The sequence below is a fragment of the Aspergillus stella-maris genome (genome assembly GCF_047715825.1).
Source record: "Aspergillus stella-maris strain CBS 113639 unplaced genomic scaffold BDV14scaffold_29, whole genome shotgun sequence".
NCBI lineage: Eukaryota > Fungi > Ascomycota > Eurotiomycetes > Eurotiales > Aspergillaceae > Aspergillus > Aspergillus stella-maris.
In genome coordinates, this window is record NW_027396823.1 from 209,164 (window position 1) to 231,839 (window position 22,676).

The window sequence follows — 22,676 nt, forward strand, 5'->3', positions numbered from 1 at the left end:
GGGGGGGGGGGGGGGGGGGGGGGGGCGTACCTCGAGATCGGTCTCTGTGATATCGTAATGGAGATTCTCGATACGAAGCCGAGTTCCGGCAGATGAGCCGCTTGATTGATTTAGCACCGATTGAATTCCAATGTATATGGGAGTTCATACCGGTTGTCTTCAGTGTATTGGTCACCGCGAGGACGTCTCGAGCCACGGGCAGGGCGTGCTGAAATTGTGTGAGGACGAGAACCCAACGTCGATATCGGTGATAGATGAATTCAAAACATACTGTCGCGATCATCTTCATACTTATCATGGACCCAATCCCTATATCCCATCACAAAACGCATTAGCAACCAAACCAAATCAATGGAGCCCGCGGGACAATTTTCCGCAAGAAGCAATCGCGCGCATCCTTACAGATCCAAATCAACACGCTCATCGCGATAAGGCTGTTGTATCAGAGAGTATCAAAACAAGGTCAGCCCGAAATCAAGTCAGGTTATCATATCACGCAATGGAACTGGCGCATCATTTTCTGTGTGCTGAAGCGGTTCTCGTAGCCCTTGATCTATCCCATCCGAAGGACAAAACCAGATGACAAGACCATCGAGCTTTGCTTATCACAGTGCTGAACAGGCGCGCTAAGTGCAACGCGAGGAAAGAGGAGGAGGATGAGGAGGAAGGACCTAAGTAGACGCAAAAAAGCGCGGGTTAACAACTCATCTTCATGCTGGGCTGTGCTTAGACGGAAATTGCATACCTTTTTCACACCATTCGTGCGGCGAGGTTGATTGCGACCACCCCTGTTCTGGCGGCGCTCTTGCCTCTGCTACATACATCAATCAGTAAAGCCCCCGGTGACAAATCGTGGTCGAATAGAGTCTTACAGGGCGTTCGGCGATGATCTCATCCAAGCTGCGGTCCATTTTCGGACACGGGGACAGTCGTTGGCGGAGAAAGGAAAAGGGGGACGCGGGAGAAGTAAGAAGATATCGGAGATTGTAACACAGTCGGAGAGCAGGAGAACATGGATTAATGCAAGATGGGCGTTTGGACAAGGGACGCGGAGGAACAAGCTGTTGGGCGGAGCAGGAATGTCACGTGATGGGGTCCGGCTCTGGAGCTGCATGCGCCGCAGAGCACTACGCTTTATTTAGTTAGTGTAGTAAACCGTCGATATAGAAGTTTGAATTAATGGCTTCATTAAGGTGATTATATTTCTGATTTTTTTAATATTACGCACAACCGATGCTTGGTCGTATACACAGCGGAAGTGGTAAGCTTCCGAAACTTGAATGCAAAAACTCGCATGCAACGAACGCGCATGTAAACAATCCTCGATATGCACTGTGGAATCAACCCAACAAACCCCCTTGAGCTCCAGTCAACACCTATACATCAAACAAGAAAGCGCAAGATAAATTATTTACTCCCTGCCGTTTACGGAGACGTGTTTCGAGTTGGACGAGTTTTCGTTCATCATCTTCTCCATGAAGCTGATGTAGTCGTACTTTGGAAGCTCCCTGTCCTCTAGAAGATCCGGGCCTTCATGCTGAGGCATGCTCTTGACAAGATGGTCGATAATCTCGTCTGGAATAAGCGAGTGCCGGAGGTCAAGCTCTGTAACATAGGGCTGTGAAAGTTAGTTTGCGCACTCAGAACTAAACCTGGAATACATACCTTGCCATCTGCAACCTCTTGAAAACTCTGAAAGACCTGTTCTGCGGTGTTTTGGTCCTCTGTCACACTGACCATGAACCGAATGAACTGCTCAAAGCTGACTCCGCTATTAGTTGAAAGACGAGCGGGCCCGCACGTGTCAACGTAAACTTGATGCATCTCTTCTTCATCGTAAACAAGACCCAGACTAGCAAGTGCAGCCGAGAATTCCAGTTCTTGGAGCGTGTTTGATGAGTCGCGATCAAAGTGTCGGAACACCGACTCGAACTCTTCGAGCTGAATTGGGGTAAGGTTCGTCATGTCCCGGGCAACACGTTGGTTATCTAGGAAAGCCATCTTCTTGGATATACTTGACTTGACAAGACTCAATTCATAAGCCAGTTCGTCCAGTGTGAAAGTGGTATAGTCATTCTCTTCAACATTTGCCTCCTGACATTGCTCCTCCAGCTCTGCAATTGTTTCCAAGAAAGCATCGAGAGGTGGTAAGTTGTCGCTGAGTCGCTTAACATGAGCAAGTTGGTCTTCAACATCTCCATCCAGGCCCGAGATTGCCAGTGAAAGAGTCTTGAGTGTTAACGCAAAGTCATTGGCTTTGTCCGCGAACGAGCGCCGCAAAGCATTCTTAATGTCTCGAATGGTCTCGTTAATAAGCTGACTCCGCTCATGCTCATCACGAGTCAGGCATTCCCACTCCTGATCACAAGCTTCAGAAGACAACTCTGGCGGCGGGTCGTAGGCTCGCAGGCGATACGTGCTGAGTTTTGTCTTGATATTACCCAAGAGGGCCGCGAGATCTGACTTTTCGGCTACCCACTGTCTCTTCTGGTTCCGCTTGTACATGGCAAATTGGGAGGCCTGCTCCTTTGCGTCCTTGTATGTTCCTTCAAATGTCGAGTTCTTCCATTCGTCGCGCTGAGCCCGGATCAAGCCCAGGAGCTCCCGCATTCTTCTCTCGTACGAGTTTTGCATCTCCCATGCGCCGTGCATGTTGTTGACGAACTTTTCCACTCGGCGACCCGCATTCTCTACCCTCTCCAGCTGCGAAAAGGCGTGGAACCAGTATGCAATGTATGTCATCAACGATCGCTCGTCGGGTCTAGCGACGTCGCAAACATCATCGACGTCGAGAAGGTCAGGGATGCCGACTTCATTCGCAGCAATGTCGAACGCAAGCTTCATGTTCCCTCGGTGGTCATTCTTATCCAGAGAGTCGTAGTCGATCAGGTCTGGACGATGGATGTCGAGAAGGGCACAGAACGCGAGACCGTCGTTCCAACTGGTAGAGAAGTCTCGAACTTCAACGCCCTCATAGCAGGCAGTCTTTCTTTGACACCATAGAAGCAGACCGGCCTTTGCCGTCATACCCTCCTCATTAATATCGCTGATCGTGAACCGGAGAATAAGCGTCCAAATCAGACCGAGAATAATCTTCTGATTTCCGTCGACGATGTCCTCCGCACCGATGTTTGTCATCTGAATTCCCCTCCCCTTGATAAAGTCGAGACTCTTGTTGACATTTTCGAACTTTTGTACACGGAGCTTCGGGTTGGCGGCATATCGACCGAGCGAGTCTCCGCCGAGAATCTCGAGGAGATGGATAAGGATAACCTAGTTTGAGCAAATCGATCAGCGATACAACTTTGAATTATGGGCGACAAATCACTTACGCCGGTGGAAAGTTCCTGGACCAGATCCTTCAGAAATATATCGCGAACCTTGAGCTTATTGTTAAGCCTGAAGCAACATTAGTTAGATCAATCACGCAGAATGAGAGAATAGGCTGGTCGATGAGGTCTCGATATGACCCGATTTGGCTGGGAAAATCGAGGGAAGGAGGGGTGATTCCAGGGCGGACAAACCATTTTGTGAATGTCTTTTGTTGCACATTAACCCACGACTCGTCGACCGTCAACATGATGAACGATTTTCAAGACCGAGGACATTCGAGGTATGCGAGGGGAGTGTCGTGTGCACTGTTGTTGTCGTGACTCTTGAGCGAACGAGGGATGGTCTCGGAGTCGGCAAAGCTATCGGAGTGCTATTGATAGATAGATCGTCTGGTCGAACAGGGTAAGATCTTCACAGAGATCCGGCTATGAGCCTCGAAATAAAGAGCGAAGCACCCAGTCGTACTCGGGACAAAGGTAAGACTGTGGACGGCAAGCCGGTGGGAAAGATGAAATAGATGGGCAACAATTATTGGGAGAAGGGGGTTCGTCGGCGAGCGCATGTCAACACCAAAACCGTTCCCCTCCGCCCCCACAGCAACCGCTGCCCGGCATTCTTTGGGTTGCGGTTCTGCTCCCGAACCCCCAATTTCCAGCCTCTGCCATGGGTCGCATTCATCTAAATTTTGTGCTGAGATGTCCCTGAATTGCATTTGATCTGGAAGAAGAAGATTCTACGGCAAACCGACGCGCTTGCTTGCACCAGTGCATACTGCATATCTGCGTGCCCAAGCGCCCGCTACCTACATCTAAAGATGGGTCTATTTTTGGCATCGTACAAATCCACGACCCTTACATACCTCTCAAACCCCTTTTCGCGACGGGTAATATCGAGCCTGGCTAGGGATCCTCATGGTCATCAGCCCTTGAGCATAGTTTGCAATTTCCATAATCATGTATGACGACTCGGCCGTATTCCATGTGGCAAGTTTCGTATCCTTGCCAAAGCAAACCGATCATCGCATCTTGTACCCATCGTATCTAGAGTGTGAAGTCTAGATGTTATCGGCCAGGCTAGACTCGGACGAACCCCGTCCATCGCCCAGATCTCACAAAAACCAATATGGTGGAGTCTGCGCGATCGAATTGTAACTGGTTAGGGGTTGGATCAGCTATGTCCCGATGGAAGGTGGCCCGGGTCATGGCGAGCTGATCAGTCGAGCGACATGGTGCCAGTGAGTCGAGTATTCTTCATCTAGAAGCTTTCTGCGTCATGATTCTCTGAGCTCGTCCAAAGAAGGTTGGCTGAGCATGATCGATCAGTGCGGTGATGACCCCCAGATGTCCTTGCTCGTCAAGTGCTAGATTCCATCGATCAGTGCAGAGTTCGAACCTACCGAGGTTGATCGGACGGGCCTTCTGTGTCGTTGTCTCTCGATTATATGCTCTAACAGAAATATGTAGTCAGCTCCAGGCAAATGGAGACTAAGAAGTTGACCGGCGCAGCTGTCAATTAATAAGGGACAGCATTGAGTGTTCTCACGGAAGAATTGCGCCATCGCAGGCAGTTGAACGGGCGTATGATATCATGGCCAGCGGCGGGGCTTCGACCGATTTTCTCCCCGCCTCGAGCCCATATCAACTCTGCGGCGCCCGCGCGAATCACTACGTTCATAACCACAGCTTTCCATCTTCCAGAAACCAATCGTCGTATTACCTGATTGAACGATAGCGAAAATGTCGAACAACTTCACAATCACCGATCTCCTGCCTCTTCCGAATTCCTCGGTCAAGATCCCGCGACTTGGGTTCGGTGTTTATCGCTCTCCAACCTCGGTATGCAAACAGTCGACCCTCAAGGCGCTTGAGGTCGGATACCGTCACATCGATACTGCGCAATTTTATGCGAACGAAAAGGAAGTTGGTGAGGCGATCCGGGATTCCGGCCTTTCTCGCGACGAGCTCTTCGTGACGACCAAGATTCTCGCCCCCGCGGGTTCGCCCGAAGCAACCTACCAGAAGATGGTTGACAGCGTGGATAAGATCGGCGGCAAGGATGGATACGTGGACCTCTTTCTCATTCACAGCTCTAGCTCTGGATCATCTGGTCGCAAGGAGCTGTGGCAAGCTTTGGAGAAGCTGCGGGAGGAAGGCAGGACTAAGAGCATCGGAGTCAGCAACTTTGGCGTGAAGCACATTGAAGAGATGAGAGAGTATGCGAAGGTCTGGCCGCCACATGTTAACCAAATCGAGGTATGTTAGTCGCCGACTGAGGGAAGAACGCTTGCTAAATTAACTACAGCTCCACCCTTGGTGCCAGCAACAAGTAATCGACGCGTACTGCAAGAAGAACGGAATCATCGTCGAGGCATACTCGCCCATCGTACGAAACTATAAAGCGAATGATCCTATCCTGGTGGAGACCGCCAAAAAATACAACAAGTCGACACAGCAGGTTCTGATACGCTACGCACTGCAGAAGGGTTGGGTTCCTCTGCCGAAGACGGACAACCCGGAGCGCATCGTGTCCAACGCCGATGTTTTCGACTTCCACATCTCTGATGATGACTTTTCTGTGCTGAACGGGCTGGATCAGGGAAGCGCAGGTGCCATTGTAGAGGCCGTTGAGAACGAGTAGATCATGTCGTTTAGAGTCATAATATTAATGATGATTTCGAGTCTAATAGCCTGGCCGTTGCATAAGGAAGGCGTTGATCGACTGGAGTGTACTTCGTGAAGGATTCACATCATGTTTTGAAGACACGATCCAAGCGAGGCGCTGTCGGATAAACTGCTTCCCTATTGAGGCTGTTCGAGGGCCAACAAATTCGCCTAAAAGGGTCAGCTTATCATGCGAAATGGAGCCCAGAAAACATACCATCATCATCATAAAACAAGCAAATAATGCTGAGCAAGACACCTGCAGATATATCCTTTCCAGATTCGCACATGACGAGCAGAGACTGTGATGGAGCCGCGCTCAAGCGCGAACTGATAAAGTCGCGAACCTTCTCTAAATGGTTACGTAGATCACGTCCACCCTGCTTCGAAGATATACATCCCAAGTTCAAACGTCTAGGGTTCTGGGTGGGCTCCGCATTGTTGCAGTCAATGACAAGATCATACTTGTCGAGCAAGCCAGGATCAATCTGACTGATATATAGGTTCCGCGATGGCGCTATGAGTGTTGCTTGCTGGGTAGAAGTCTGCATTCGGTGTTCCTGAGTCAAGGTCTCGATCACATCTGGTATATCCTCTTCTGCTGTTGATAAAAGGGTAGAGTTGTGGGCCCAGAAAACGGGTGGTGTTAAGCCATGGGCCCAAGCCTCGCTGTCGTCTCCTGCACCCTGGATATATCCGCCCTCGGATATTTCTGCTCCATAGACACGCTTCGAAGCTGAACAGAGGACAAAAAGATTATAGTCCTTTCCTTTGCGAAGGTCTGTGGGATGAAAGTATGTCCGGTTTGCCCAGGCAACTCGAATCGGTTTCCCCAGCTGTTGTCTTAGTTCATCTAAGTCAAGTTTCAGGCTCTAATAGGCGTCAGTGAACCGCATGGTTTATCGTGATGGGCCGACTACCTTGAGTGAGTGGACAAAGCCGCCTATCCTATTTTCGATTTGAGATTCCTCGGATGCCCCTAGATAATTCGGCGGCAATTCCACGGAATGATACGCAGTCTCCGAAGGAAATAGGGCTCGGTTGAAGACGGCGCACCAGATGGGGATAGTTTTCGACAAAGCATCAGGCATCACTAATGGTCCGTGAGTTGGAGTGTTGGAGGACTAGTGGCAGTGCTGGCTAATCAGATCACTTACATTTGCCACGACGCGTAGAGTCCACGATGATACAGCTGCAGAGAGCGATTAGTTAGCTCACAGGCACATGTCAGGCAAAGCAAGGACTTACCCTCCATGCTCCCTGGCAAGTGGTAGAATCTGCAGGTTTAGTCTGCGAAAGCTGAAATCCCACTGGCCGGTATGACCGTCGGTACTCTTGAAGTAAGCACTCCCAGATTTGACCTCAGGCGGGATGTACCAGCTGCCGCATCTTTCATTGGCGACGAGTGGAAGGTCATAGTGGTCAGCGACCTCACGAGCAAAGGTAGCGTCGGCCTCGATGGAACGGAGTCGGTTGTTGACGGAAAGTGCGGACCGTCGCAGGGAAGCTAGCGTCTGCGAGACTGAAAGATGCTCGGCGGAGGGGAAGTGAAGCGACGAGACTGACACCGGGAAGTCTGAATCGGCAGTATTACCCATGTCTGTCAGGATTACTAGACTTGCACAACGCAAGCCAAGTAGCAATACAGCCGAAAAAGTCTACCTAATACCTGCTGCAAGGCTATGATCCTCCAAGGTCCGAGGCCAGAGTATAGAAGATGGCTCAAATAGGAAAATATTCTATCCTCACACAAGGCAGCCCAGTCAAAGCGCCTTCAAGATAATCTGATGTCGACTGGTCCAATAAGCAAACAGATTCCGCAGTGTGTGGACCTCTTTTTCGAGACCCAATGTTCGGTTTATGCCCGAAGCTTGAGGCATCAAACCGCTCCTACACTGTAGTCCCAGAACTATACCAAGGTGGATACTCCGCAACAATATGACTAGAGAAACACAGTACACATTGCAAATATCGCAGCTCTAGTCAGCCATGTACTGAGCGTGTACAGTCTGATTGGGATAGAGTCTGGCGCCGTGAAAAGGCACGATTGCATTAACCGCTCTCCGCCTCATGGAGCCACGACAATGCGCAACAAAACCAAGGCCTGGAGGCCCGTTGCTCCGTACTATAGCGCACCACTTCAACGCCTGATTCGTGGCTTTCTACAAGGTCGCTTCAGCTTTTGAGGTATATAACTTGGTTTGCCTGGAACACGGTGCTCCGTTGATGGTGATAGGTTTGTCGCTACCGGCTGTTTGTCTCGTAAATGCGCTCCGTTCCTGGTCATCTATAGCAGTTCTATTCAGAACCCGGTGCGCGCAATAATGGCAAACGGCTGCGTGTACAATGGCTCCCGGTGAGTAAAATCAGACATGCAGGGGTAGCATCCCCGCAGGCATGGAAAAAGGAATCTTGAAAAGACGGCCTATAGGAAGAATGATGAAAGATGGACGTGATTCGATTTGGTTCTCCTCATAACTGCTGGAGGCCAGTCCCTGTTTCTGCGCATTTCCATATGGACGGAGGGGAGTATCAGGCTATACTGTGATAGGCTTAGGGAGGCAGTGCCGCCCGAAGGCCGCCGCCTCTCGGTGGACGCTGCGGCCGTAAACGTCACGGTATGACCTCAAGTGCCCCGCCGTCCGCCCCTGCCTCGACCTTTTTCCCCATCCACGCATGTCATTATCACTTTCCCCTCTTGACCAATCTGATATCCTCCTCTGGCCTCTGTCTGGCCCCAAATCTACTTAAGGATCCGCAATACCCTCACTTTTGGTTCTTTATTCCATTGTCCACCAAACATCTGCCAACGTCCCTCTCCAACGTTCCCCTCATCTACAACACCCCTCCACAACACAACCTCACCCAGTCCAACCATCTATCAACACATCCATCATGCCTAAGGTGAGATCTACTCTATGCTCTCCACTAATGCGGCGTACTAACACTTCGTTGTCTAGATCACGGAGATTTTCTTTGACTGCGATAACACCCTCGTCCTCTCAGAGGAGTTGGCTTTTGAGGCCTGTGCCGATCTTGCCAATGAGATTCTCGAGAAGCAGGGCCTCACCGTCCGATACACTGGCGAAGAGCTCATCAAGGACTTTGTTGGTCAGAACTTCCGCGGCATGATGCAGTCTCTCCAGGCCAAGTTCAAGTTTGAACTCAACAAGGACGAGCTCGAGTCCTACGTCACAAAGGAGGAGGACAAGGTCATTGCTAAGCTTGAGGAGAAGGCAAAGCCCTGTGTTGGTGCCACCGAGCAGGTCGAGAAGCTGTACGAGGAGGGCAAGTACGGACTTGCTGTTGTCTCTTCTTCTGCCCTGCGCCGTGTCCGCGCTTCCATTGTCAAGGTTGGACAGGACAAGTTCTTCGACCACGACAAGGTGTACAGTGCTGCCACTTCTCTCCCCAAGCCTACTTCCAAGCCCGACCCCGCTATCTACATCCACGCACTTGAGCAGGTCGGCAAAACTGCCGAGGAGACCGTCACCGTCGAAGACAGTGTTTCTGGTGCCCTCAGCGCTGTCCGTGCCAAGATTGCCGTTATTGGCTACGTTGGCAGCTACCCTGGCGAGGAGAAGCAGGAGGAGATGCGCCAGCGTCTTCTCGACCTTGGTGCTAAGGTCATTATGAAGGACTGGAGCGAGTTCCCCCAGTTGCTCAAGGAGATCGAAGGCGCATCTCCCGCTCTCTAAATCAGCCTTGCTCCGCCTAATACCGCTTTCCAGACGATGTCACGACAGCCAGCGAATTTCCTTCTTCCATCTCGGTTTTCTCTTACATTTCATAATTTGACTTTGCATACCCTGAAGATGCTCCCTGATTGAGCCCATCGATGACGCAGAATGCTGACAATATCGGCGTTTACTGATTTGGTCTAGCGCAAAGCATCTCGCTATTTCCTTCTCCCCGCTACCAGATATTACTGTGTCGGGTTACCTGAATTAGTATTCACATTGTACCATAGACAGGTTCTCATGGAGCGCATGATACCCATAGCCTGCAAAAGAGAATAGAAAAATTTCTCTAATCCTGTTCCAGTTACTACGTAAATAAATGTTCAACCGTAGTCTCCCTTCTTCTATTTTCAAATATCCTCTTCGTCCACCGCGGGTCACCCGATCTATCTACCATCCTCCGGGATGCCGGTCGAAGCACTAAATGTGCTTAAACAATGGTGATTCAACCTGATCCCTCAGGAACCACGAGCCCAGGGCACGGTCCATTGACCAAACCGACCTACCTTGTCTACCCCCGTGCCACTGAGAACCATCTCCTACAGAAGTACGTATTCTGCCCCGCAAAAGTACCCCGTGCAAGGTCGTCAATTGAAAAGACAACGATGCAAAGGTCCACGATACCCAGTTTGCTGTTTCTGGGCTTCGGATGTAGGTACTTCTTTTGAGTTTCAGGGTTTGGCCATATATGTATGCAATGCATGTTCCCGTCGCTGAACTCGGGCGTCGGGATGGCCGGTGATCCTCTAGTAAGGTACTTTACATAAAGTACTGTTTTTTGGGGAGTACGTTCACGCAGAAGTCCTCGGCGGTTAGAGTTTTAAATATGCAAGTTGATGCCTGCGGCAAGGTCTTTATATCAGGTCCGGGTATCGGAACAGTGTCTACTATTGTCACCCTGGGCCGTCGAGGGACCACAGCGCAGTGTTGCCAGCACTTAGGTTGGTTGAGATGGAATCTATAGGTATTTGCGAATATACCTTTAGGTATTTATTTAGTGCTCCAAAATACTGCTCCAAAAATTTTACCAGATATTACTTAGTTCTTTCCTATCCCCGTCTGATTCGTTCATCGCATTCCAACCCACAATCCCAGCCATAATCCCTCTATCTTACTAGGACACCCCACGGATACATGCATGAGATGATATTTGGCATTTCAAGATTATGTCCGCCGAAGCTGTGTGACATGGACTTTTGGTTTTGCTTTGCGGTAGTGCAGATCCCAAAGGGCTAGGTTGGAGGAAGAGTTACTTTCGCGCCGGGTGAAAAATAGTCACATCAGCGTATGGGGTACATAGCTATGAGAGCGAGATGGTCTGATCGGATATAGGTTTTGATACTGAGCGGACCATTGACGGGGTGCATGCGTTTCTTGTACATCGCGAACTAACTTATCCGCCTTGCATGAGAAAGCAATGGTAAGGGAACTATTGTATCGTACATAAATCTACCACCATGAGACGATGAACTAGGTAGGTTAGAGATGATTACAGCGGTCCGGTCCGGTTGTCTAAGCGAGAAGACCATCAGCAGGCCATCAGGTAGATTAATCTCGCCTGCAACTACCTTATGGAATCACCCAGACCGTAGCCCGCCGGGGTTCACCCTCACTTGTGCTACCAGGGAAGGCGCCGGCCCGGGCTCGCTACTCGCTGAATTACCTATACCGTACACTTACCTAGGTAGCAGGTAGTCCTTCCCCAGCCGGGGAAACGATGTACTTTGTCGGAACGCGAAGGCTCTTAATCCCCAGAATCGAGGGTCTGGACCGTACCAATGATCAACTGGTACCCGTGTTAGACCTTAAACGAGATCGCATTCTAGACTTGCCTGGACCTAGAGGTGAAGTGATAGTGGCTGGGTTGCGTGACCGAACCAGCCAGACTGTGCGCTTTGGTCTTGCAATCGTACAGCTGCTGGCACAGCAAAGTGCTCGGACAATAGCGGTAAAGGACCCTCAGTCTTCAAGTCTCAGCGAGTTGGTATGTCACATTTGATCGGTCGTTGAGGATATAGAGTAACAATGTGTCGAGACCTAAGCGCCGTTCTTCAGGTTTATGTGGGGTTGATTTTGGTGATGGCTAGGCCTCACCGAAAGCGACTCTATGCAATCGAGCCAATGGAATAGATTTGAAGTAATACCGAGAGGTCCAGATACTTGTAGACTTGAACAAAAGTACATGCTTAATCTGTGGATAGGTATCGGGCACTGATACTGATGCTTGGGCGGAGCAGAAGAGGCGGTGGGGTTCGGAGCTCGTCGCCCCTCATTGCTCTTCATTTCTCCAGTCGCTTGAGGAACCCTGGGAGTCATTTGCAAAAGGTCAGTGCAATTATACAATAACCAGTTTTATCCCTGCCAAGGACTAACTGACAAGCTGCAGACTTCTGAAACTGCAATTTAGGTATTGTTTGTTTGCCTTTCGGGATCCGGAGATAAAGATGTCTGTTCCTACGTACGCCAAATCAAAGTTCATTTCCAAGGAGCCTCTGGTATGATTAACCTAACCTGATCGTGAGGAACTGGACAGAATCAACTGACCCGGAGTAGGATCCCAATGAAGCCAAGTGGGCGAAACTAGTCAAAATCACTTACAGCGACCCCAACGGCGTTGAAAGGACATGGGAGTCGGCAGAGAGAACGGTAAGACGTCGGCGCAATTATTATTATTATTTCCGCTCTCGGTCCAATTGGCCATGCATGAGGTCTATTTCGGATGATCCATGAACCAAAGTGGTTTGCTGGGGCTAAGACCCTTGCTTGCGACTATGGCCGTGCTGGAACAATCAAACCGAATCCAGTTTGCTCGGAATGTCTACTGATTATTGCCTACCTGCTTTGGCGAAACAGACCCGGCCCGCTAGTTCTGACATCGATGGCGTCGGGATTGTAACGATTCTCGACAAATCAAGCGGCCCGGAATTGCTTCTCCAGAAGCAGTACCGACCGCCCATTGACAAGGTCGTCATTGAAGTGCCCGCTGGCCTGATCGATTCCAATGAGACTGTTGAAGAATGCGCTGTGCGTGAGCTCAGGGAAGAAACTGGCTATGTAGGCGTGGCCGATCAAACAAGCACTGTCATGTATAATGGTGAGTGATATCAGACGAAGATCACCTACACAGAATGTTGACATTGCTTGGACTACAGATCCAGGCCTTTGTAACACAAACCTAAACATGGTTCATGTTCGCGTCGACATGTCATTGCCTGAGAATCAGGACCCCAAGCCTCAGCTCGAGGACAATGAGTTCATAGAATGCTTCACGCTTCCATTGTCTTCATTGTTTGAGGAGCTGAAGAGGCTGGACGCCGAGGGATACGCCATTGACGCTCGGGTGGGAACAATAGCAGAGGGTATCGAGTTGGCGAAGAGGTTGAAGTTGTGATAGAAGACATTCGCGATAGATCAATAGACTGTCCATTTGGCCTCTAGTTGCAAATGCTATTGTTGGTCAAACCGATTGCGGCTAAAGCTTGTTCTCTCGCTTCAGCCCCGTATAAAGAGCCAATGCCGCAAGGGTCTTGCTGTCTCGTATACACTCTTTCCACAGGTCCCTTAATGGCACCAGTTTCAGTGTGATCTTCTCACCACGCTCCCGTAGGCCGGTCAAGTTCCCTTGCAAGGCCTCAATATCCTCGCGCGGCATACGCTTTTCGCATAGAAACAAGGGTATAAATTCATCGCTACCGCCTGGAGATGCGTACACGGCCTTTTGCAGCGTCTCGCCGTCTACAGATTCACCGGAGGACTGCAGTGCAAGCGATGTCATGTCCACTAACTCCTTTGGGGCTATTTCCAGTCCTGTCTCTTCCTTGATCTCTTCCGACGCCTTTCCGGCAAATGCGCCGCTGTCATCGAGCATACCGGCTGGGATTTCAGAGAAGGCGAGGGAGCCGGCAGGAACACGGGGTTGTACGGTCAGAACCGCCCACTTGTCGTCTTCGGAAGTAGAAGGAACATCGTCCGGTTGAAGGAGGAGCTGTTTCGGAAAAGAAAAGGTCAGATGCGCAAACAGATGCGCAAACAGAGGGAACAAAGAGGGTAGGCAAAGTTCGTACCAGCATCCCAACACTTCCGCCCCGCAAAAAGACGCTTCCAGGAAGATTCTCGCCGCCACCATTTGAGACATCGGCTTTTAACTTTACAAAGCCAAGCCTCCCGCCACCGAAGTAATCCACCGCCTGGACATCGATCTTGCGCAAGACATAGGGATCCTTGTGAAACTCGTGCGAAGGGTGTTTTTGGCGGCTCAATGAGCGTTGCAGTGTAGAGTACCATATCCGGAATGCCGGGAATTGCGATAGTGCTTCTTTAGATAGCTCTGGTGGGCAGCTGACGGGTAAGGACATCAGCTCGCTGCTGGAGATGTTGGCGGAGGTTGACATGGCGAGTCTGGGCGCAAGTGGGAGACGCGGAGGAAGACGCGGAGGAAGACGCGGAGGAAGACGCGGTCGCAGGGCAAAGGCAAGCTGCGACGGACCAAGTCTCTGAGTCATGAGCTGCGGTCGCAGCCGGAGATATGCAAGATGTCACGGATATGAAAGAGCAATGGGTCAGTCACGATCAGACCACCAGAAGGGAGTGTTTGCAGGAAGACTGAGTAGAAACAAGCGATGACGTCTGAGTCTGGCCGGGGCGCGAACCCACAGAGTCCACTGCGCTGCGGTCCGATCTCATCGTTCGACATTCTGATCATTGCCTGAGACGGTGCTTTGCCATTGCATTCAACAAAGTACTTCTGTACTTCAGTCTGCAATCTTCAGAACAGACATCTCGGCCGTTGACCGCACAAGCAAATGCGCCGACTGATACATCACTTGGACTTGCGGGGTCACTGGTGTGCTCGTTGCAGTCTGACTTCTCTTGCTGACTCGAGCACCACCACGACTACTTAAGTTACTCCATCTTATTTGTATTTCTCCTCCTGCACCCCCGGTCGGAGTTTATTTCTTTTTTCCTTCCTTTTGCCCCTTTGCCCCTGCACCTTGCAATCCTGCAGCAAATGAGCATCCGTGGGTGCATGGCCTGGTGAACACTGTCCCCTTCAAGTGGTGGGTTCCCAGCCTAATAAACATAAAAGACTAGGACTTTTGGCCTCCTCTGCACTTGTTTTATTTATTTTCCGAATCTCCTGCAGTCCCGCGCTCGTGTTTTCTCTCCGACTCACTAACTTCCAGCCCGTACGGATCGTTGTCCAGACTTACCCAAACTTCAGCCTGACCGGAGCTGTTACTCAGACCCAACATTTGCTTGCTCTCCCTCCTGGCCCTGGAAGTAATCGGTTCACAGTACCGAAGCAGTCCATCCAATCCAGATTGGCACATCGTTGAGCTTCCCTCCAGTTCATCAGGAATCGGGATTGTCTGCCTGTGCCGTAGGTCAAAGAGCCGCCTTGTGTGTGTTGGTTACCGGCTTTCTGCTTTCACTGGCTCTGCATTGACCATTTATTCATCTGGCTCCCCCTGCCTGTTCTTTCCTTTCACAAACCTGCTACGCGTCCCGGGAATACCATGGCTTTCAGAGTTTTTCTGCTCTAGTAGCCATACTTTCGGACCTGTTCAAACTTCTCGCTCTTCCACTGTAGACCCAGAGTTCTACAGTCTCCTATATCAGCCTTGTGGTCAGCCTTTTCTAGCTATAGGAAAAGCTAGACACAACTATTTTCGTCCCAAGTCGCGCCATTGTCGAGCTCCGAGACATGTTCCAACCCTATCTGCGTTCAGTGGCATGCTACCCATGACCTCCCGTCCCTTTGAGCTCGGCCCTATTTTACCAAATCTAGCCACCCCTATATCGTGATCCTATCCTCGGCCATCGCCAGGTCAAGACAGTCTGGTTCCGACACCGGGATCTTGAGGTAGGCTAAAGTCTGTTCTGCTACCTCCAAATTCTAGCAAGACATTGCCGCCGTGCACCTATGTGTTTTCAAAGTGGTAATCATGTTTGGGACCTGCTTGCAACACATATCTGTGCGCTCTCTTCAAGTACTGATCTCATGTTCAGTTTACCAAGCGACAATAAACTGGCTGACCCCGCTCATTCGCCGGGCTGTGGACAGTGGTTACCTCGTAAACCCGCTCCGCGATACCTCCGTTATTGACTGGCATCCACGTCCTGCTCAACTCTTGGCCGTTTCCAGGATCCGTCAAGATGAGCTCAGATTTCTCGCCATCATTCATGCAGGGCGCTGGCTTCCAAAACCCCGGGGTACAGACCGCGACGATGCCTAACGACTTCGCTGGCTCTACACAATCATTCGATCCAGTCTCACTGTATGACTTTGTGTCAAGCCCTGGCCAACTACGTACGGATGACTCGGCTTCTTCCAGGTTTGATACTAATGTTGTCTCGGTAGAGCTGGCCATGCCACCTTATGTTCAGCGTACTCAAGGTACTTCTCAGCCTGCACCTCCAAGTGTCAACGATAGGTCATCAGCATATTCTTCTCTGCCGTCCACGACCAATTCAAACCTTGGGAATATTGATCTGGATATTGATGCGCTTACAAGCCTACCTCCTATGCCTGCAAACCTCGATGACCTTGCAGATTATGCAAACCAGCTCAACAATTTCAATCAGCCTACGCTCAATCCCTCAACGATTGACTCGACATCTCAATACTCCTACATACCCCAGACGACTACACAGTCGCCGGTCTCTACTCAAACTCCGGGCCTTTCAGCAGCGCCTAGACTTCCGGGAATTTCGCAAGAAGCGCAGGCTCGCCAATTGCAGATGCCTCATTCACAAGGACAGGCTGCGACAAATGGAGGTGCTGGCGCTAACACTAGCGGAGTGCATCGACATAATCGCCATGCACCGTGGTTTCCCCAGTCGGGGTCTTTACATCAGCGGCGACATTCGCGACATGCCCCATACTCTGCCGTGCCGATAACACCATCTCACCAACATCAACGTCCCTACTCCGGTGCCCAGTCTACGCGCGTTCGACCCCGACCTCCGAATATCTACACTTCAGGGCTGCCCTACCAAGACCCGAGCCAACCGCAAAGAACTCACCACTCTACAAACCTCATTCCGACTCCATCGCAACACGCGCATTCTACTCAACCTATGCAAGCTGTCCACCATATACACCCTACATCCGCTCCAGCCGCAAACTCAACCCACCAACAACCACAATACACCCACCCCTACGACATCTTCGCCAATGATCTCCTGACCGGCCACGGCCAAGGTCAAGAGAGTCTCTTTGCAAACCCCGACTGGATTAACACCATGGCCCCCGGCGAATACCGCGCCCTATACCAAGCAGCCCTGGTCCGTGCTCAAAGCATGGGCATACCCCTTGACCCGGAAACCTTCCTGCGGTTCCATCTACAGCAGCAGGCACAGCAGCAGCAGCATCAACATCAGCAGCAACAACAGCAGCAACAACAGCAAGCATCACCAGCACTAGGCGCAGGACGGAGTACAACAGCAGGAGTAGGAGGAATGCCCCTTCCCACCAAAAAACCCCTCGACACACCCAGCGAACCCCGCCCCTCCTCAGCAATGGACACAAAAGACTGCATGATAAACATGGAGTGCAAGATCTGCATGAGCCAGCTCGTCGATACAGTCCTCCTACCCTGCGGCCACGCCGTCCTCTGCAGATGGTGCGCGGACCAGCATATTCCCAGTCAGAAGGGGTACCCTGTTAAGGGGGCGCGGCCTTGTCCTATGTGTCGCGAGAGTGTGAGGTTTAAGGTATGTGTTTACTTTCCTTGATTGAAGCTTATTCATGGAATTTGGAATTAGTTGTGACTTTGTGACTGACTCGATTAACCAGCACCGGATATATTTTCCGTGATGGTTCGGTATCAGGCAACCTCGAGCCATATCCATATGACCTTGGGACCATGGCCATACTACTGCCAAACCGTACGGAACCATTTTGCTCAGCATGCCTCGCTTGGCTATTAGCTTCCTCGCCACTCGGGCTTTATGACGATGCTCTCGGCCTTTTTTCACGTCTACGTTTGCATAGAGGAGTTGGCGTTAATCTTCCTTCTGAAATTTTCTTCTTTGTCATCATTATAATCTTCTTCTTACTCTTCGATTGCTTTTGAATAACGACGTCACGTCCTGGTTCTGGATACCGCTTCCAACCAACCACCCAGTCTACTCTACTTCAAATCGACGATGCAAATACTGGTCGGATTTACGGAGTACTTAGTTGCTTAAGCTTTCTTGCCCTTCTTCTTCTTCTTCTTCTTATGATGATCTTGTGATGATTGTTCTGATTCCCCGGTTGGGTTTGCTTCGGAGTTGGAAAGTTGGGTTTTGATGATTTGATCGCGTCAAAAAATGTCTTGAGTAGGTAGTGATTGGAGTGAAAAATTTTTTGATTTCTCGTGTTGCTTTGTGTCGGGTTCGTTCACATGTGAGTATGTAGTTAGGTAGCATGGCAGTTTGCTGTCGGCAGCTATGCCAGTTATACCTGCCTACCAACTTACCAAGCCTCGAATGATCGAGAGACAAGTGGTGATCACTGTAGTTAGTATATGCCTTATCAACAAAGTGTAGGTACAGCGTAGAGTCATCAATCGAACTTGCAAAAGAGCGAAGAGAGCCCTCGCCGTGTCCGAATAGGATAATCATGTCCGCCTCCCGTTGGCCTATGAGTCGTCGTAAGCTAGCCGGGATATATATGACTCATCTAGGCTGGAAATGAGCGATACTTCATGTGAGATGTTTGCTGTTGATGAACTGGCATCGGCATCCGGTAGTGTGTAAGTTGGGGCGGTGCCTTGGGTGTTCCAGGGTTGAGCCAAATAAATATAGTTAGTTGCCTCTGGTGAGTCGGATGTTCACTGAGGCATGCGAGTCGACCAGATAGACTCGGAGCTTGGTGGGTATACAGCGGGTAATATTCTGGAAGCCTTGTCGTAGTAAACTTACCTTTCTAGAGTCATACATCGCAGCCTTGATGAGGCTGAATCACCTGGCTGTCGCGCCCGCGAAGGCTTCCATGGAAGCATCGCCTCCGATTCGCCAACGTCTTGAAACTTTGCTATTATACTTGTTTCATCGCGAAAGGGTCCTCAAGTGAGGTAGATGGATAGTCGTGGCCGTGGGGTACAAGACTTCGGGTCCCGTGCGCCGGCATTTGCCTTTTGACTTGACGCCCTTTTATCCTGGCAGAGATAAAGAGCGGTGTCTTGTCCACGTCAGGAAGACCCGATCAGCCGGACCGGGGAGGACAAGTCAGTAGCGGTGGATGTTATCCCGGTTGGTGGGATGGTGGGATGATCCCAGACAAACAATGAGGGGTCACTGTGTTATAAAGCTCTTAGAGAACGAAGATCAAGGCAACCACTGCTGGTGCTTATGTACTGGCGGTCAGGTGATGTCCGCCTCGTAAGGATTGTCGGATCGAGTCTAGAGTTAGGCAACTATGTACCCGGCAGTTACTTGCACGGTTAAACGCGGAATAGAGTTGAAGATTGCAGAGTTGCAGTTATTCTCGGAGGATTCGCTGGAGAAGAAAAAGTAAAGAGGCAGCGCACGGTGCACAAGGCAACCAGGAGCCTTTTATTCTGTATTTATGCCGACTATGCCCTGCGACTCTGCTCATGACTGTTCTTACTGTTCCTCTTACTACTTCCACTGTCACTATAATTTCCATGTGGACCCGGCTGACTCCGCGCCAACCATTGTCTGTTTAGGCAGAGAGTCTGCTTTACTAGTTGCCTAAGACGCCCTCCGATCTTAAATGCTTCTTCTCCTGCCTATGAATGCGCTGTATCGCTAGATACTCCAGTTAGGTACGTGCATTTGCTCAATCGGTGCCCAGCCACTCCTGCATTGATGTCATCTATTCTTGCAAACCCCGAGCCTCGTTAGGTCCATAGCTAGCTTGTCCCTCTTGACTGCCCCATCTTGCTTCCCCGCCATATCATATCCAGCTCAAGCTCCCTGTGCGCATTGTTTCCGCTTCACTTTTGAGTTTGTTCCTTTGTCCTTTGTGCGCCGCCGTCTCATTTTTTCTTCCACCTCTTCGCCTCACCCGCTCAGACCGCTGACCGAATCAGATGACGTGTTCCAGTACTCTGGTTCAACCTAAACCATGAGCGACGAGAATGCCAGTGCTGGTAGGGAAACACTTCCACTGCGGCACCGGGATGCCAATCCAGCTGCCAGCCAGCCGGCGCCCCAGCTCATGAGCTCCTCCGACGCGGATCCGGAGGGGAACAACTCGCCCCGGTGAGTGCCACCGAGATCTCAGCCCAGGCCCCCAGCCAATCTCCCCACGCGGTATTTTGTACCGGCAGTAGTCTTCTAACTCGTCGGATAGAAGGTCGCGCATGGCATTTTTCTCAGATGATGGGTCGATAAACTCAAATCGCGCACAATATTCGGCAACCTTTTCACATACAAACGCGAAACCTGGCTCGGGCGACTTGCCGGACGAGTTCGCCTCGGATGCGCCGAGCGACCAAGCGGCTGAACTTGCGCTTTCTGCCTCACAACAAGGTCTGCGCCAACCGCGCAAGACTCAGGTCCCGCGATCACGCCCCGTCAGTCGCACAGCAGTCGACAATCGAGCAGGGAAAGAAAGCCCTGCCGGCAGCGAGTCACGTCTCCGCCATTCTGTGAACTCGGCAGATGATCTAGGCAGTAACGAGGCTGTCGCATCGCAGCCGCTACATCAGCACCGCCGCTCGAGCCCGGTTTCGAATGACGCGCCGTCGCCTGGAAACACTAGCGCCAGACCAGTCGAGACAAACCCTCTGACAAGAGCAGTCCGCGAGCCGGCAGAGGGGCCAAGCTATGGCCAGGAGTCTGCGGGGCGGTTGAGCAGAGATCAGAATGGAGGAGTATATGCGGTTGACGGAGGTACAGCTTCTTACAGTATCTTACTCCAAGTAGAAACTGAACTCCCAACAGAAGAGCAGTTGGCCAATGACGTCCGAGGCATTTATTCCGGACTGATCATGGTAGAGAAAAAGTGCATGGAATACGTCAAGGAGCAATCACAGTCAAAAACTAAACTGTCCGACCGGCAATGGCAGGTCTTGATCGGCACACATGGAATCCTACTTCAGGAGCATCACGACTTTTTGCTCGCTTCCCAGCACCCGGCAGGAAACCCAGTCCTCAAACGTCTCGCGGAGAAATACGCCATGCCATCTCGGTTATGGCGCTACGGCATCCATTCTTTGCTTGAACTGCTACGACATCGAATTCCCGACGACCCTCACGTTTTAGACCACATGACAACCTTCATCTATCGAGCGTACGCGATGATGACCCTTTTGCTAGAAAGTGCCCCTGCATTTGAGTTTACATGGACGGAATGCCTTGGTGATCTATCCCGATATGGCATGGCTGTTGAAGAATCCGACTTTCGTGAGCGCGAGGTTTGGGCTGGGATTGCGAGATATTGGTATAATAAAGCTGCTGATATCAGCCCAGACGTTGGCAGGATTCAGCACCATCTTGCCGTACTGGCCCGGCCAGACATTGTGCAGCAGCTCTTCTACTATACAAAATCTGCTGTCTGTGTGCAGCCATATGCCGGCACTAGGGAAAGTATCTTCCTCTTGTTTAACCCAGTCTTGAAGGCTGCTCAAACAGTTCGCCGTCTGCCAGAGATAGTAGCAGCCTTTGTGGCGGCGCACGGCTACCTTTTCACAGGCGATCTCAAGGATGCTTTCACCAGCGCGTCCGAGGACTTTCTATCATTCCTGGAACAGTACATCGGCCGAATGGGGCCGAATTTCAAGCTGCAGGGCGTCCATATGTCGTCTTGCAACTTTGCTGCTGTGCTCGAATATTCCGCCCCCAATGCGCTTCTACCACCTGAATTTTCTACCAATGCCGCTCGGTCCAAGTCAACTGACGACATCTACTTTGCATCACACCGATTCTGGACGCCGGCTGGCGATCTCAAAACCATAGAATCCGACTTCCTTGCGTCCAGGGATTCCGACTCCATCTCGTCAGTCGTCTTTTACGGCTCTTGCTTGGCCTTCCAAACGCTGTCAATCATGCTGGATCAGATTGGCAACAAAAACATCTATCCCTCCTTCCATATCTCACTTGCTTTTCTCTGGTGCTTATCCCGGACTCCCGCCAGCATAAAACGAATTGAAGTGCTGGTTCCGTGGAAGCAGATTGCCACATTCCTGAATACTCTCACTCGAAGCAACCCCGACTTTACCCTCATTGAAGGAACCGACTTCCCTACCAAAAGCGACGAAAACCCCTGGCTTCCCGAAGACTTTCTCATCCGTGGCCAAATATGGAGTCAGTATCTGTATCCGGATGGCTTCTTCAGCGGTTCTCCGACAGCGGACGAAGGACGAAACATTGAACCCCCCTCAAAAGACGTTGCGCGTGCGCAGAGGTGCTTGTGGTTCGGGGTTCGACTTGCGACGGTATGTTTTTTGAGAATATCTGGAAGATTTGTACTAATGATTATAGTTCAACCGCTGGATGACATACGATGCGAATGCCCGAAAGTTCTCACCTACCGAGTTTGCATCGAAACTGGACACATTATCGCAGACGCATAACCCGTATTATGGAAAGGGCTTGCAGAAACCTGAATCTGAGGTGGATATGCATGATACCTAAGTTATGGTGTCGCGTTGGTCAACCCTTGAGAAATACATTCTCGTTCGCGTGTAGTCCGCGATGAGTCTGTGATCAATACAGAGCCGATCCCGACCAGGACCGCGCATACAGATGGACTGGTCAAACAACCTAGATTTAATTGAAATGAAGCTGTGAGCTAGTGGTTCGCTCTAGTGATCTGTTCAAGACGTCGAACGGACCAACAGAAGCAGCCAGGTCAACAGGCTTATATACATGATTATGGCTTGATCATAATCGACATGACAACGTCAACGTCCAACAAGTGCAGTCAATGCACTCTTATAGAGAAGATACCAAATATAGCTATATACTCCGAGCTCAAGTAAAACTC

The 22,676-nt window shown here is 50.7% G+C and overlaps 10 protein-coding genes across 10 annotated transcripts in view; 6 read left to right on the plus strand and 4 right to left on the minus strand.

Moving 5' to 3' along the window:
- BDV14DRAFT_64235 (putative RNA binding protein) overlaps nt 1–1,059 on the minus strand; it is a 2,286-nt gene extending 1,227 nt beyond the window's left edge. The window contains exons 1-6 of the mRNA XM_073777208.1: nt 873–1,059; nt 746–814; nt 403–434; nt 272–309; nt 151–208; nt 31–100 (exon numbers count right to left, since the gene is read on the minus strand). Of these exons, the coding sequence (XP_073627879.1) occupies nt 31–100; nt 151–208; nt 272–309; nt 403–434; nt 746–814; nt 873–911 (306 nt within the window). The 5' untranslated portion in view covers nt 912–1,059. The remainder of the gene's footprint in view (nt 1–30; nt 101–150; nt 209–271; nt 310–402; nt 435–745; nt 815–872) is intronic.
- Nucleotides 1,060–1,187: 128 nt separating this feature from the next.
- On the minus strand, nt 1,188–3,546 carry BDV14DRAFT_173954 (alpha-actinin, sarcomeric (f-actin cross linking protein)). Its single transcript, XM_073768816.1, has 3 exons — nt 3,333–3,546; nt 1,666–3,273; nt 1,188–1,618 (listed from the first exon to the last, which is right to left on the minus strand). The coding sequence occupies exons 2-3, from the start codon at nt 3,136–3,138 to the stop codon at nt 1,412–1,414; spliced, it is 1,680 nt and encodes a 559-aa protein (XP_073627880.1). The 5' UTR covers nt 3,139–3,273; nt 3,333–3,546; the 3' UTR covers nt 1,188–1,411.
- Nucleotides 3,547–4,980: 1,434 nt separating this feature from the next.
- BDV14DRAFT_64319 (aldo/keto reductase family protein) lies at nt 4,981–6,076 on the plus strand. Its single transcript, XM_073777209.1, has 2 exons — nt 4,981–5,585; nt 5,635–6,076. Exons 1-2 carry the CDS (start codon nt 5,070–5,072, stop codon nt 5,968–5,970), a joined length of 852 nt encoding a protein of 283 aa, XP_073627881.1. The 5' UTR covers nt 4,981–5,069; the 3' UTR covers nt 5,971–6,076.
- On the minus strand, nt 6,013–7,591 carry BDV14DRAFT_189962 (initiator tRNA phosphoribosyl transferase family protein; the record flags this gene model as incomplete). Its single annotated transcript, XM_073771279.1, has 5 exons — nt 6,013–6,164; nt 6,211–6,865; nt 6,914–7,086; nt 7,151–7,185; nt 7,242–7,591. The coding sequence occupies 5 exons, from the start codon at nt 7,589–7,591 to the stop codon at nt 6,013–6,015; spliced, it is 1,365 nt and encodes a 454-aa protein (XP_073627882.1).
- Nucleotides 7,592–8,670: 1,079 nt separating this feature from the next.
- Nucleotides 8,671–10,026, plus strand: BDV14DRAFT_173965 (HAD family hydrolase). Its single transcript, XM_073768817.1, has 2 exons — nt 8,671–8,897; nt 8,954–10,026. The coding sequence occupies exons 1-2, from the start codon at nt 8,889–8,891 to the stop codon at nt 9,689–9,691; spliced, it is 747 nt and encodes a 248-aa protein (XP_073627883.1). The 5' UTR covers nt 8,671–8,888; the 3' UTR covers nt 9,692–10,026.
- A 1,929-nt stretch (nt 10,027–11,955) lies between these two features.
- On the plus strand, nt 11,956–13,165 carry BDV14DRAFT_64383 (MutT/nudix family protein). Its single transcript, XM_073777211.1, has 4 exons — nt 11,956–12,228; nt 12,287–12,379; nt 12,587–12,827; nt 12,886–13,165. Exons 1-4 carry the CDS (start codon nt 12,178–12,180, stop codon nt 13,122–13,124), a joined length of 624 nt encoding a protein of 207 aa, XP_073627884.1. The 5' UTR covers nt 11,956–12,177; the 3' UTR covers nt 13,125–13,165.
- A 40-nt stretch (nt 13,166–13,205) lies between these two features.
- On the minus strand, nt 13,206–14,124 carry BDV14DRAFT_200462 (putative NUDIX family hydrolase; the record flags this gene model as incomplete). Its single annotated transcript, XM_073773508.1, has 2 exons — nt 13,206–13,718; nt 13,798–14,124. The coding sequence occupies 2 exons, from the start codon at nt 14,122–14,124 to the stop codon at nt 13,206–13,208; spliced, it is 840 nt and encodes a 279-aa protein (XP_073627885.1).
- A 1,352-nt stretch (nt 14,125–15,476) lies between these two features.
- On the plus strand, nt 15,477–17,754 carry BDV14DRAFT_64364 (C3HC4 finger protein). Its single transcript, XM_073777210.1, has 2 exons — nt 15,477–17,449; nt 17,532–17,754. The coding sequence occupies exons 1-2, from the start codon at nt 15,890–15,892 to the stop codon at nt 17,550–17,552; spliced, it is 1,581 nt and encodes a 526-aa protein (XP_073627886.1). The 5' UTR covers nt 15,477–15,889; the 3' UTR covers nt 17,553–17,754.
- BDV14DRAFT_173976 (uncharacterized protein) lies at nt 17,427–17,955 on the plus strand. Its single transcript, XM_073768818.1, has one exon. The coding sequence runs from the start codon at nt 17,602–17,604 to the stop codon at nt 17,809–17,811; it is 210 nt and encodes a 69-aa protein (XP_073627887.1). The 5' UTR covers nt 17,427–17,601; the 3' UTR covers nt 17,812–17,955.
- A 1,821-nt stretch (nt 17,956–19,776) lies between these two features.
- Nucleotides 19,777–22,662, plus strand: BDV14DRAFT_173980 (uncharacterized protein). The gene is made up of 2 exons (XM_073768819.1): nt 19,777–22,125; nt 22,172–22,662. Exons 1-2 carry the CDS (start codon nt 20,050–20,052, stop codon nt 22,322–22,324), a joined length of 2,229 nt encoding a protein of 742 aa, XP_073627888.1. The 5' UTR covers nt 19,777–20,049; the 3' UTR covers nt 22,325–22,662.
- Nucleotides 22,663–22,676: the final 14 nt, after the last annotated feature.